We start from the raw sequence: 15,006 nt of genomic DNA on the forward strand, positions 1-15,006 counted from the left end.
CATGTATATGTCCTGCAAATTTCCATGAGGGACCAATCACAACTGCATGATAAATGCCTCATGTAGAAATGGCCCATCTTTCCATTCAATGCAATGTCAGGATGGAACATTCTCCCTGAAAAGACCCCTCCCTGAAGCTCTGAGGAGCTAATGCATAGAGTCTAGGCAAATGCTGCCAAAAATCAATTATTTTAACTTGCATTTAGCACAGGCATGTAGTGATTCAAGTTTCTTTTGAAGTATGTTCTAAACAGCCAGCACACAAAGTCACTCACTCTCCCAAAGGCAATAAAGGAGGGGCTGGGGAGAGAATGAGAGAGAGAGAGAGAGAGAGAGAGAGAGAGAGAGAGAAGTTTAAAACACTGAAAAGACCACAAGACAACAAGTATGCCCCCTTGGACCTCACTGGGGGCTGCACCCCAGACCTGCCAACAAAATACAGTGGCACAGCAGTGGCAGAGGGAAAAGCATCAAAATAGTCCCGTATTTGAAAGGAAAAAAAGAAATGGTTTACTGCTGAAATTCAGGGATAAAACTTGGCAGCAGCAAGAAGGGACTAGTTTGCTTGAAAATGGCCCCCTTTTGCCACCGAATTATGGTGGAGAACTGCAACTTTTCCTCTTTAAAATAGGGAACTTTTTTGAAGCTCCCCACAGCCATCATGCTGTCAAATTTTGGTGGCATGACAGCAGCGGGGAACTGCAGCACAAAAGCCATGTGCTGCCCGCCCCTGATTTAGAGCTAAAACTTGTTGGTTTCTCAGTCTGTGCAGCCCTATCTTATGCATGCTTATTCAGAAGTAAGACCCATGCTGTTTGATGGAGCTTACGTTAAAGTAAGTGTGCATAGGACTGCAGCTATAATGAGAATGCTGGGTATAGGATGCTGAATGCCTTGTACTTAGGTTTTGCCCCTCTCCTCCAGTGGGGGAGATATCACATTTGATATCTATTTAATGATATCTGTTTAATGGGCTGTATAGAAATGTAATAAATGAAAAATAAATACAGTTTGAACTGGCAACTATACAGATTAAAAACTTGATCTGCACAGAGGCTGGGTGGGTAATATGCACCTGATGCATATTACCCACCCAGAGTGTGTCACGTGCCATTATTCATGAAGCAGGAAAGGACTTCTAAACTTGTCAGCATCACTGAGTCGAACATATCATCTGACCAGGTGGCAAACTGCCTTCCGTGCCCAAATAATAACATTTCCCATCCACTGCCCCCATCCCAGCAACAGCAGTTACCGCCACTACCACCACCAAGTTATTCTGGTCAAAAGCTGTCTTCTTTGAAGCTCTAACAGAGGTAGATTTCTACAAGAAACTGGCGACTGAATGAAATCCGGTGTTTAAATAAACAATTGTTTAAAATCATTTAAAGCAAGGCCACAAAGGGTTAAGCAGGATTTGAAAGTGGGGGTAGGGGAAATCCCTGTTGCGCCTCATACCGTATGTACAGTAGATTACTACGGTAACTGCTTTGCATTGATACAAAGACATTATTAACGTAATGATTAAGGCAGTGTACCATGACTTTGTGACCAGTCTCTTTTACCAACTCATATTTAGCCTTTTTATTCTAGCGATACATGAAGCTTTATTTGCATGTACTATTCTGCTCTTTAAGGAATAAGGCATGGCCAGCATGAGTATTATGGCCAGTGGAGCATGCCTACAAGTATAATTAGGCATACAGATCCAGGCATAAACCCACCAAAGGGACCTGATTAAGGCTGATATGTATACGCCTTGTGTCCTTTCTGTTTTCAGTATTTTAAGCCGTGATTTTTGTTAATCGTTAGAAACGGTATTCAAATATAGCCTTCCCCTCCCCTCCCATTGAATCAATTTAGTTTTGTTCTAAAATAGTAGGGAGATTGCAAAATAATAAATAAAATATATTTACATACTTTAAAAAAAGTATGATTGGGAGTCAGTATGGTTAAATAATTAAATTAATGAAAAACTATCCTCTGCAGCTTTGGGACCCTGTTGTAGAGATGTACAAAAGTCACTTACCTTTCTGCGGATTATGTTGATGAGGGGGGAGGCGTTCCATCCCTCCCCCCGGAATCCTCGATGGGGGGGAGGCGATCCGTTCCTCCCCACCGGAATCCTCAACGGCCGGCTGTGCTCTGCGGCAGCTCCGCAGAGCAGCTGGCCAGGCCCAGGCCAGAGCCATCCGCAGCCGGATTTCCGGCCACGGAGGGTTCTGGGTAAAAACAAAAACAAAAAACCGTGCACGCAAATGGCAGCGGCTACAGCCACCGCCATTTGCTTTCCTTATTTTTGGCCATCTTAGTCTACGTAAATATTTACGTAGACTATGATGGCGAAAATAAAGGGGAATGCAAATAGTGTAGTGGGCGTTATTTGCGTCCCTTTTTGATTCACCGTTTTAGCCTACGTAAATATTTACGTAGGCTAAAATGGCTAATCAAAAAGGGACACAAATAGTGCCCGCTACACTATTTGCGTTCCCCTTTATTTTCGCCATCATAGTCTACATAAATATTTATATAGACTAAGACGGCCAAAAATAAGGAACGCAAATGGCGGCGGTTGTAGCCACCGCCATTTGCGTACACAGTTCGTTTTTTTTTTTACCCAGCCATGATAGGCTACATAAATCTTTATGTAGCCTATCACGTCTTGTGAAAAAAAACAACACAAGACTGCAAATGGCGGCGGTGGCAGCCAGTCAGAAGTAGGGATGTCAGAGAAATTTGCCACGAATCTCGGGGAGGCCAAATGCCAGTGCATTCGGCCCCCCAAAATCGGTGGTGAAACGGTCTGCCCCCCTGCCCCCCTGGGACGGGACTTACCTTGGGCGAATCTTCCTGGCGGCAGCGGTTCGGCGGCAGTTCGGCGACGGTGCGGCGGCGGCGGCCGGTCTTCCGACCGGCTGCCGCCACTGCCATTTCCAGTAAAAAAACAAAACAAAACAAAAAAACGTGATAGGCTACATAAAGATTTATGTAGCCTATCACGGCTAGATTTTTAAAAAATACCGTGATAGGCTACATAAATGTTTCCATAGCCTATCACCGCTGATTTAAAAGAAAAACAAACACACGGATACACAAATGGTGGCGCCCATGGGCACCGCCATTTGCGTTCCTTATTTTGGCACGTCTAGTCTACGTAAACATTTACGTAGACTATGGCAAAAATAAGGGGAATGCAAATAGCATAGATGCTACGCTATTTGCGTTCCCCTTATTTTCGCTGTAGTCTACGTAAATGTTTACGTAGACTAGACGTGCCAAAATAAGGAATGCAAATGGCGGTGCCCATGGGCGCCGCCATTTGCGTACGCGCATTGTTGTTTTCTTTTCTTTTAAATCAGCCGTGATAGGCTACATAAACATTTACATATCCTATCACGGCTGACTGCAGGGACGCAAACGGCGGCAGCTACAGCCGCTGCCATTTGTGTACACGGTTCATGTTTTTTTTTTACCCAGCCATGATAGGCTACGTAAATCTTTACGTAGCCTATCACATCTTGTGAAAAAAAAACAACAACACAAGATTGCAAATGGCAGTGGTGGCAGCCAGTCAGAAGTAGGGATGTCAGAGAATTTCGCCACGAATCTCGGGGAGGCCAAATGCCAGCGCATTCGGCCCCCCAACATCAGTGGTGAAATGGTCTCCCCCCCCACCCCCCCTGGGATGGGACTTACCTTGGGCGAATCTTCCTTGCGGCGGCGGCTCCAGCAGCGGTTCAGCAGCAGTTCAGCGACGGTGTGGCGGCGGTGGCGGCCAGTCTTCCGACCAGCTGCCACCACCGCCATTTCCAGTAAAGAAACAAAAAAAACAAAAAAAGTGATAGGCTACATAAAGATTTACGTAGCCTATCACGGCTAGATTTTTAAAAAATACCGTGATAGGCTACATAAATGTTTACATAGCCTATCACGGCTGATTTAACATGATTTAAAGACGCTACGCTATTTGCATTCCCCTTATTTTCACCGTAGTCTATGTAAATGTTTATGTAGACTAGACATGCCAAAATAAGGAATGCAAATGGCGACGCCCATGGGCGCCGCCATTTGCGTACGCGCGGTTTTGTTTTTTGTTTTTTACTCAGCAGTGATAGGCTATGTAAACATTTACGTAGCCTATCACGGCTGACTGCAGGGACGCAAATGGCAGCGGCTATGGCCGTCGCCAATTGCGCACCTGGCTGGCCAGGATTCAGGGGGGAGGGACGGAGCGCCTCCCCCCCAGCCAGAATTTTGGGGGGAGGGACGGGGCACCTCCCCCCCGGCCAGAATTTCGGGGGGAGGGACGAAGCGCCTCCCCCCCACAGCAAATCAATTTCGTTAGAAGGTAAGTGATTTTCGTACATCCCTAGGATTTTGTAAAATCCGTTCCATCTGTGTCAGGTGCCTTTGGTTCCATCGTCCACTCACTGGCGGAATGGGGTTTTTTTCCAGTTTCCCAAATTTGAACATATTCGCACTTGTGAAAATGCATAAATCCCCCTCAGTGTGGATATCACTCCCAAAATGCTCATTTCATGCTTTTGCCTATCAGGGAAATGCACATTTTTGGCCAGTGTTTTTAATTTTGCATATTTTTCTATGACCAAATTTGCATAAAATTCTGGAAAGTGAAAAAGAAAAAGAAAAAGGTCCACGAGTCTGTAGAATCTGTGCAACTTGGGAAAAGCTGGTCTGTTGCAGAATCAGCAGGTTAGATTCATAGAAATCTGAACTCATTTGATTCCATTGCAGATTTTTCCAGCATGCCTACCCATGCCACAGTTCACTTCCCTAAGAACTGGGATGCATCAGGGGTAGGGATGGTGGAGAATTCCGCCACGAACTCTACAGAATCCGGCCCCCCGGAATCCGTGGTGGAACAGCCTCCTGCCCCCCCCCACAGAATCCCCCGGGATGGCACTAACCTGGGGCGGATGCGGCGGATTCGGCGGTGGCGGTGGTTCTCGCGGCGGCAACAGCGGATGCGGCGGTGGATTTGGCAGCAGGTGCAGTGGCGGTGGGTGCGGCAGCGGTGGTTGGTCTCCTGGCCAGCCGCGGCCAGGCTGCTGTGGCCGCCATTGCCGTCCTTCGAGCCATGATAGGCTACATAAGAATTTACATAGCCTATCACCACTAACCCCCCCAAAAAAACAGCGTACGCAAATGGCGGCAGCTACGGCAGCTGCCATTTGTGTTTTCTATTTTTCGCCGTTCTAGCCTACGTAAATATTTACGGTTGGGACCCGCTATTTGCGTTGCCCTTATTTTCGCCGTAGTCTACGTAAATCTTTATGTAGACTACAGGGACTAAATAAGGAATGCGAATGGCGGCTCCCTATGGGGGCCGCCATTAGCCGTACGCGCTTTTTTTTTTTAAGTCACCCGTGATAGGCTATGTGACGATTAACGTAGCCTATCACGGCTGACTTTGCAAATCTAGCCATGATAGGCTACGTTAATCGTTACGTAGCCTATCACAGGGGCGTTTTTTTTTTTTTACTTTTCTTGTAATGGCGGTGGCGGCAGCCGGTCGAAAGACTGGCTGCTGCCCCCGCCCCTGACGAAGACCTGCCGAACCACCACCGGGACCCACCGCCAGGAGGGACATTCGTGAAAGGTAAGTCCCATCTCGGGGGGGGGCGGGGGGCGGGGAGGCGGAGAATTTCTCCCCGAACAACCTTCGGAGGACCGAATGCGTTGGCACTCAGCCCCCAGAAGTTTTGGGGAGAAATTCTCCCCCATCCCTAGACTTCTAGATCCTTGCCTTCCTGGCTCATAAAAGCAGCCAGAGGTGGACTGGCCGAGTGGGTAAGGGGAGTGGTTAATGCCTCCCTTAGGCAAGGCAGAGTTCCAGCCTGCCTGAAAGAGGTGGTGGTGAGACCTTTGTTAAAAAGCCCTCCCTAAACCCCACCATATTGGATAATTATCAGCCAGTCTCCAATATTCCATATCTGGGCAAGATATTGGAGTGCGTGGTGGCCTCCCAACTCCAGTGATTCCTGGATGAGACAGATTATCTAGAAACATTTCAATTGGCTTCATACCCGGTTATGGGACAGAAACAGCTTTGGTTGCCTTGGTGGATGGCCTACTCTGGGAACTAGACAGGGGGAGTGTGTCCCTGTTGGTTCTGCTGGACCTCTCAGCAGCTTTCGATACCATTGACCATGGTATCCTTCTGGGCCGCCTCGCTGGGATGGGACTTGGAGGCACTGTTTTACAGTGGCTCCATTCCTTCTTGGAGGGGCGGACCTGGAAGGTGGTGCTGGGGGACTCCTGTTCGACTCCCTGGCCATTGGCTTGTGGGGTCCCTCAGGGTTCTGTTTTGTCCCCCATGCTATTTAACATATACATGAAACCACTGGGGGAGGTTGTCTGGAGTTTGGGGGTTCGGTGTCACCAGTACTCTGATGACACCCAACTCTACTTTTCCTTTCCATCTAATTCCAAGGAAGCTGTTGGGGTATTGAACTAGTGTCTGTCGGCAGTAATGGACTGGATGAGGGCAAACAAATTGAAGCTTAATCCAGACAAGACAGAGGTGCTCCTGGTCAGTCGAAAGGCAGATCAGGGAATAGGGATTCAGCTTGTGATGGATGGGGTTACACTCCCCCTGAAGACACAGGTTCGCAGCTTGGGTGTACTTCTGGATTCAGCCCTGAGCCTGGATGCCCAGGTCTCAGCGGTGGCCAGGACTGCATTTGCACAGTTAAAGCTAGTGCGCCAGCTGCGCCCGTTCCTGAGATGTCTGACTTGGCCACAGGCCTTAGTTACATCCCGTTTGGATTACTGTAACTCACTCTATGTGCGGCTGCCTCAGAAGAGTGCTCGGAAACTTCAGCTGATTCAAAGAGCTGCGGCCAAACTGCTGACTGGGGCTGGTTACAGGGTGCATACAACTCCCCTGTTAAAACAGCTTCACTGGCTCCCAGTCTGTTTCCGGGCACAATTCAAAGTACTGGTTATGTCCTATAAAGCCCTATAAGGCTTGGGTCCAGGTTATCTGAAAGACCGCATTCTCCCTTATGAGCATACTCGTGCCCTGAGATCTTCAGGGGAAGCCCTTCTCGCCATCCCGCCACCATCACAGGCACACCTGGTGAGAATGCAGGAGAGGGCCTTCTCAGTGGCTGCCCCAAGGCTCTGGAAATCCCTTCCCAGGGAGGTGAAAGTGGCACCCTCCTTGATATGTTTTCATAGGCATGTAAAAACTTCTTTGTTCCAGCAGGCCTTTGGGGATAACTACTCTGGACCTGTGAAAATATGATGGACGGATACTATTTTTCTTGTTGTCTTTTAATGTTTTGATATTTTTACAATTTTAATATTGATGATTTAATTATATTTTAACTTTTGTACACTTGTATTTATATTTCTTTTTATAGGTTTTAATTGTATAAGTTTAAATGTTGTAAAGCTGCCTTGAGTCCCAGTATTGGGGAAAAGGCGGGATATAAATAAATATAATAATTATTATCATTTTTGTTTTAAGGGAACAAATAATTTATGTCACCCGTTCTTTACTCCATATCAGTTTCCATGCTTGTGTGCGTAGGAGTTTTTTTTTAACTGTCTCCAAATCCAAATCTAATGTATTAGGTAAGTCTCGTTGCAAAATATACACACAATTCATATCACAGATATAGATACAGATTAATTCACACAGACAGACACAGACGATATTGACTAGTAAGTAAATTCAAACGTACACATTAAATTAACATGAAGTTTTAAATTTAAATTAGGAGGATTCTACTTTCATAAGGAAGACCGAACCCCTCTTACCTCAAGGTAATCCCAGTTGAACACAGTGGGGATTACTGCTCAATAGACATGCTTAAGATTGTGCTGTTAATCATACTTTATGAGGGAAATACATGTAAAACTATAAAAAGACTGGTGTCTGGTTTTGCAGTCAAACATGGGCAAAAGTGGCCACTCAGTAAACAGCCAGGGCATATACTGACCAGTAAAAGTGTCTTGTAAATGTAAATGAGTGAGATGCGTGTATACAACCCAGGGAATGATGGCTCTACTGTGCCACCTTCAACCTTCTAGAAAACTGTCCTTTTTTCCATCCTCAATAGAGTTGAACACATCCTTCAGCTCTTGCTACGCTTCCTGAGCAACATGCTATTCCTCTCTGAGGAATTGTGTTGATATAAACCGACACATTTGTTACGTCCCATCTCAGTCTGTGTTCCACAATGACTTAGCAAAATGTCTGGTTGCCCTATTGTAATTGTACAGTGGTTGATGCAGTGTAGCTATTGAACACCCCCCAACTCCATCAATTTATGACCAATCACTCCTGGATTTCTGCAATAGAATTTCCTTTTTCCTAAACTAGTTTGTATAACATTTTGGATTATTTACTTAGTCAGAAAAAGGCTCTATGGAGTTGCTATCTCTCATTCCTTTTCATAGTATGTAATGGTAAGTAAGCCCAGTGAATGGCGGGGGTGGGGGGAGGAGTCTGCCATATCATACAGGTAAAGAGTTGTATAAATCGTGCAATTACAGCTGAGCCAAACATTGTCAAAGGACATTTTTTTCTGAGAAAATTCATGAGATTTTTCTTTTTCTCACCCTTCTCCCCTAGAAAAAGGCGCATTTGCATAATTTTCATCAAAAGCTCTCCACTGTTTTTTGGTGGCAGCTGCCATTCTTACACCCCTACACACACACACAAACACACTCACTCACTCACACAATATCCTGGAATGCCGTTGCTGGTGGTGCAACTTGCAACCACCACCACAAAATAATAATAATAACAACAACAACAACAACAACAACAACAGCCCCTTAGGAATAAAGAAAGAAGCTGTGCTTCACCAATGCCAGTGGTGAGCCTCACCCCTGAAACACTGTTGGAGATGTTCTCCTCCTCCTGGAGACACTCAGAGAAATAGTTCCAATTTCTCTGCTCACAAATAGAGGAGAGTCTTGAGAGAATCATAGAATCGTAGACTAGTAGGGCTGGAAGGGGCTTATTAGACCATCGAGTCCAACCCCCTGCTCAGTGCAGGAATCCGGGTCAAAGCATCCCTGACAGATGGCTGTCCAGCCTCGTCTTGAATGCCTCCAGTGTGGGAGAGCCCACCACCTCCCTAGGTACTTGGTTCCATTGTCGTATTGCTCTAACAGTCAGGACGTTTTTCCTGATGTTCTAGTTCTACATGTATTATCACATTTGTGATGTCTCATTATATTGAACTGAATTTCAGGTGAGTGCAATGGCAACTGGAAGTTGCATTAGGCTGAAAAATCCTTGGATCTTTTACTCCCCCACCCTGAAACAGTTAACATATTTGGATACATCCCCCTTACTATTGCACCCTTTACACCCTTTATTGTAGATAATTGATCAAGAGCGGATGAGGGTATTAGTGGAGATCTACCAAAACATTTACCAGTTTTTCAAAGAGAATTGACGGAAAGGGGAGATTTTCTCGATAATCCTTTTAAAATTAAAATACAACATTAATACATTATGGTTAGGGGCATTATGGTTCTTACTCAAACCAGCTAAAGCTGGGAGATTCAAAGAGCAGCTGCAACTGTGTAGTTAACTTCCTCCAGAAAACTTACATATTGCTACCATTGATGGGGGAAACTTGAAAGGTTTAGAGGTCAGTTTGGTTCTGATAACATCACATTTTTTCAATGATTATGTGAACGCCCTGTGATTTAGACCAAGGTTTCCCAAACCTCTGATAGCTGAGGCACACTTTTTTAAATTAAAAATTGGAGACAGACTTAACTTCTAAAGCCAAAAAGACTGGAAGGAGGCACCCAGAGTATGGGAAACATACTCGCCCAGAGTATGGGATACAAACAGAATGAACTTGAACTCTTAATACAGGAGGGAAATTATGACTTGATAGGTGTAAGTGAGACTTGGTGGGATGACTCTCATGACTGGAATACTGCAATTAGGGATGGACGAAAGGGACTTACCTTGTCCCGCAGCTTGCTTCGCGGTGGGGGGGAGGCGCTTCGATTCTCCCCCCGAAGTTCAGGCGAGGGGTGGAGGCACCCGCCTCACCCGGCCAAAATGGCTGGGTAAAAAAAACAACACGAACCTTATTTTTCGCCATCTTAGTCTACATAAATATTTATGTAGACTATTAAGGCGAAAATAAAGGGGAACGCAAATAGCGTAGCGGGCACTATTTGCATCCCTTTTTGATTCACCGTTTTAGCCTATTTATGTAGACTAAAATGGTGAATCAAAAAGGGACACAAATAGCGCCCCCTACGCTATTTGCATTCCCCTTTATCTTTGCCGTAATAGTCTACGTAAATATTTACATAGACTTAGACGGTGAAAAATAAGGAACGCAAATGGTGGCGGCCGTAGCTGCCGCCATTTGCGTATGCGTTTTTTTTTTTTTACCCAGAGCCCTCTGTAGCCAGAAATCCGGCTTCGGACAGCCCTGACCTGGGCCTGGCCAGCTGCTCCACAGAGCTGCCGCAGAGCACAGCCGGCCATCGAGGATTCCAGGGGGGAGGAATGGATCACCTCCCCCCATCGAGGATTCCGGGGGGAGGGACGGAACGCCTCCCCCCCCATGAACACAATCTGCGGAAAGGTAAGTGATTTTCGTACATCCCTACCGACGGAGCCTCCACGGCCGGAACATCCGTCCCAGGTAAGTCTCGTCCCGGGGGGATCCGTGGGGGGGTGGGGGTGGCAGGCCCTTCTGCCACAGATTTTGGGGGGCTGAATGCACTGGCATTTGGCTTCACCGAGATCCGTGGTGGAATTCTCTGACATCCCTATCTACTACCGGCCACCCAATCAAGGCGAAGACAAGGATGAAACTTTTGAAAAGCAAATAGCCAATGTTTCAAGGAAGCATGATGCAGTAGTAATGGGGGACTTCAATTTCCTCAATATTTGCTGGGAGACAAATTCTGCAAAACATAGCCCCTCCAGGAAATTCCTGTCTTGTGTGGAGGATAAATTCCTTCTACAGAAAGTAGAGGAAGGAACTAGAGGATTGGCTATCCTTGACTTGATCCTAAGCAACAGAGATGACTTATTGGATAAAGTAGCAGTTACAGGAACTCTGGGGGAAAGCGACCATGTTATATTTCAGTTCTTGGTTCTAAAGGAAGGAGTAGCCAAATGCGTACCCTGGATTTTAGGAAAGCTGATTTTAATAAACTCAGAACAATGTTCAGTAAGGTCCCATGGCAAGCAATGCTAACGAGAAAAGGAGTCCAAGATGGGTGGGAGCTTTTAAAAAAGGAAATTCTCAAGGCACAATTACAAACAATTCCAACAAGAAGAAAAAGTGGAAGACAACAGAAGAAGCCAATGTGGCTTCACAAAAAGCTTAGAGATGACCTGAAAACAAAAAAGTACACATATAGGAAGTGGAGAGAAGGCCAAGCAACAATGGAAGAGTACAGGCAGGTAGCATAGAATTGCAGGGATGGTGTCAGGAAGGCTAAGGCTGAGAACGAGCTGAGGTTAGCAAAGGATACTAAAAGCAACAAAAAAGCTTTCTTCAGCTACGTGCATAGTAAAAGACAGAGGAAAGAAATGGTTGTTCAGCTATTAAATAAGGATGGCAAAATGATAGCAGATGACAAAGAAAAGGCAGAAGTGCTCAATTCCTACTTTGGCTCAGTCTTCTCCCAAAAGAGGGTCTATTACTCCCCCTGGCAAAGGCAAAGTACAGGCTGAAGGTAGGGATATACGAAAGTGACTTACCTTTTCACGGATTCTGTTCATGGGGGGGGGAGGCATTCCATCCCTCCCCCTGGAATCCTCGACAGCCAGCTGTGCTCTGCAGTGGCTCTGTGGAGCAGCCGGCCAGGCCCAGGTCAGGGCTGTCCGCAGCCGGATTTCCGGCCATGGAGGGTTCTGGGTAAAAAAAAAAAAAAGCGTACGCAAATGGCAGCAGCTACAGCTACTTATTTTTCGCCGTCTTAGTCTACGTCAATATTTACATAGACTAAGACGAAGAAAAGAAAGGGGAACGCAAATAGCATAATGGGTGCTATTTGCATTCCCCTTTCTTTTCTTCATCTTAGTCTACGTAAATATTGACGTAGACTAAGACAGTGAAAAATAAGGAACGCAAATGGCGGTGGCCATAGCCACCGCCATTTGTGTACGCGTGTTTTTATTTAAACCCAGACGTGATAGGCTACGTAAGTCTTTACATAGCCTATCATGTCTATGGGGAAAAATGAAAAAGACATAGACTGCAAATGGCAGCGGTGGCAGCCGGTCGGAAGACCAGCCACAGCCGCTGCCACCGCCGAAGCTGCCACTGGAGCTGCCACCGTCCGGAACATCCGCCCCAGGTAAGTCTCATCCCAGGGGGGATCCGCGGGGGGCAGGAAGGTGGCAGGCCGTTCCACGATGGATTTTGGGTGGCTGAATGCACTGGCATTTGGCCTCACCAAGATCCGTCGCGGAATTCTCTGACATCCCTAGCTGAAGGGGCAGGATTGCAGCTTAAGATTGATAGGCATATGGTGAAGGAACTAGGGATGGCGGAGAATTTCTCTCCGAAACTTCGGGGGGCCGAGCGCCAACGTGTTCAGCCCCCCAAACAAGTTTCGGGGAGAAATCCTCTGCACCCCCCCGCCCCCCGCACCCCCCCCCCCAGGACGGGACTTACCTTCCCTGAATGTCCCTCCCGGCTGCGGGTCCGGCTGGCGGTTCGTCGGGTGTTCGAGCGGGGCGGGAGCGGCAGCCGGTCTTTCGACCGGCTGCTGCCCCCGCCATTGCAATAAAAGAAAAAGGAAAAAAAACTTCCCCTGATAGGCTACGTGACGATTCACGTAGCCTATCATGGCTAGATTTGCAAAGTCAGCCGTGATAGGCTACGTGAATCATCACGTAGCCTATCACGGGTGACTTTAAAAAAAAAAAAAGTGTGTACGGATAATGGCGGCCCCCATAGGGAGCCGCCATTCCCGTTCCTTATTTGGTCGCTGTAGTCTACGTAAATGTTTACGTAGACTACGGCGAAAATAAGGGCAACGCTATTTGCGTTGCCCTTATTTTCGCCGTAGTCTACGTAAACATTTACGTAGACTACAGCAACTAAATAAGGAACGCGAATGGCGGCTCCCTATGGGGGCCGCCATTCGCGTACGCGCTTTTTTTTTTTTAAGTCACCAGTGATAGGCTACGTGATGATTCACGTAGCCTATCACGGCTGACTTTGCAGATCTAGCCGTGATAGGCTACGTGAATCATCACGTAGCCTATCAGGGGGCGTTTTTTTACTTCCGCATTCGTGGCCGGGCGAGGCGAGGCGCCTCCTCCCCGGCCTGAATTTTGGCCGGGAGAGGCGGGAAGCCTCCCCCCCTGGCCTGAACTTCGCGGGGGGAGCAGCGAAGCGCTCCCCCCCCCACCGCGAACAAGCTGCGAGAAAAGGTAAGTGACTTTCGTCCACCCCTAGAAGGAACACCTAATTACTTTGAATGAGTTCAAATCTCCAGGGCCAGATGACCTACACCCTAGAGTAATAAAAGAACTGGCAGAAGAACTCTCAGAGCCACTGTCTATTATTTTTGAGAAATCATGGAGGGCAGGTGAAGTGCCAGATGACTAGAGGAGAGTAATGTTGTCCCTATCTTACAAAAGGGTAAAAAGGAGGAACCTGGGAACTACAGAGCAATCAGTCTGACATCAATCCCTGGGAAAATTCTGGAGCAGATTATAAAGCAATCCATCTGTAAGCACCTTGAAAACAATGCAGTGATTACTAGGGATGGTGGAGAATTTCGCCCCCCGAAATCCGTGGCGGAACGAAGCCCCTGCCCCTCCAACCCACGAAAGGCACGTGGAATGGAGCCCCCAACCCACAAAAGGCATGGGAAACGGAGCACTTACCTGCTGCTGTCCGCGCTAACTTGCGAATGGCGGCCACCCTGCGGCCGCCAATCGCTTCTTGATCATAGCCGTGATAGGCTACGTAAATACTTACGTAGCCTATCATGGCTAACATAGGGACGCCTTTTGCATCCCTGTGCAGGCCATGCTAGGCTACGTAAGTATTTATGTAGCCTATCATGGCAAGCAAAAAAACCAAAAGGAAATGCGTACGCAAATGGCAGCGGCTACGGTGGCTGCCATTTGCGTTCCCTATTTTTCGCCATTTTATCCTATGTAAATTTCCGCTATTACAGCTGGGGGAAAAAAGGGGAATGCAAATAGCACCCACTACGCTATTTGCGTTCCCCCTTTTTTTTCCCACCGTAATAGCCTACATAAATATTTACATAAGTTAAAATGGCGAAAAGTAGGGAATGCAAATGGCAGCCGCCGTAGCCACCACCATTTGCGGACGCTGTTTGGGGGGAGGGCTGCCGTGATAGGCTACGTAAATACTTATGTAGCCTATCATGGCAGCCTGGTTGGATGCAAATGGCGGCCGCTACAGCGGCCGCCATTTGCGTCCACAGCAGCCCATCCGTGGCCGGAACTCCAGCTGCAGACAGCCCTGGCCGCCTGCTCTGCGGAGCCGCCGCAGAGTGGAGCCAGCCAGGCAGGATTCCGAGGGGGAGGACCAGATCACCTCCACCCCATCAAGCATTCCGGGGGGAGGGACGGAGCACCTCCCCCACCACCGCGAATCACATCCGTGAAAAGGTAAGTGACTTTTGTACATCCCTAGTGATTACTTGAAGCCAACATGGATTTGTCATGTTGATTTACTAGAGGATCGGCTATCCTTGACTTGATCCTAATCAACAGAGATGACTTAGTGGATAAAGTAGCAGTTACAGGAACTCTGGGGGAAAGCGACCATGTTGTACTTGAGTTCTTGGTTCTAAGGGAAGCAAAAGCCGAGTGTAGTCAAACGCGTACCCTGGATTTTAGGAAAGCTGATTTTCATAAACTCAGAACAATGATCAGTAAGGTCCCATGGCAAGCGATGCTAGCGAGAAAAGGAGTTGAAGATGGGTGGGAGCTTTTAAAAAAGGAAATTCTCAAGGCACAATCACAAGCAATTCCAACAAGAA

At 47.2% G+C, this 15,006-nt stretch overlaps 1 protein-coding gene across 19 annotated transcripts in view; it reads left to right on the forward strand.

Annotated features, from left to right (window-relative positions):
* Positions 1-15,006, forward strand: part of LOC146347963 (uncharacterized) — a 372,707-nt gene that overhangs the window by 17,942 nt on the left and 339,759 nt on the right. For 5 of the 19 annotated variants that reach the window (XM_084852014.1, XM_084852004.1, XM_084852016.1 and 2 more), the window contains exon 2: positions 10,410-10,601. The exons of 12 other annotated variants lie outside the window; for them this stretch is intronic. In XM_084852014.1, coding sequence (XP_084708140.1) covers positions 10,523-10,601 — 79 coding nt within the window. In that variant the 5' untranslated portion in view covers positions 10,410-10,522. Of the gene's footprint in view, positions 1-10,369; positions 10,602-15,006 lie in introns of those variants that run through there. 2 more of the 19 variants (XM_084852003.1, XM_084852009.1) reach the window with 2 other exon arrangements.

Source organism: Heloderma suspectum, chromosome 4, assembly GCF_057233095.1.
Source record: "Heloderma suspectum isolate Gila_16-S chromosome 4, 16-S_ref, whole genome shotgun sequence".
Taxonomy (NCBI): domain Eukaryota; kingdom Metazoa; phylum Chordata; class Lepidosauria; order Squamata; family Helodermatidae; genus Heloderma; species Heloderma suspectum.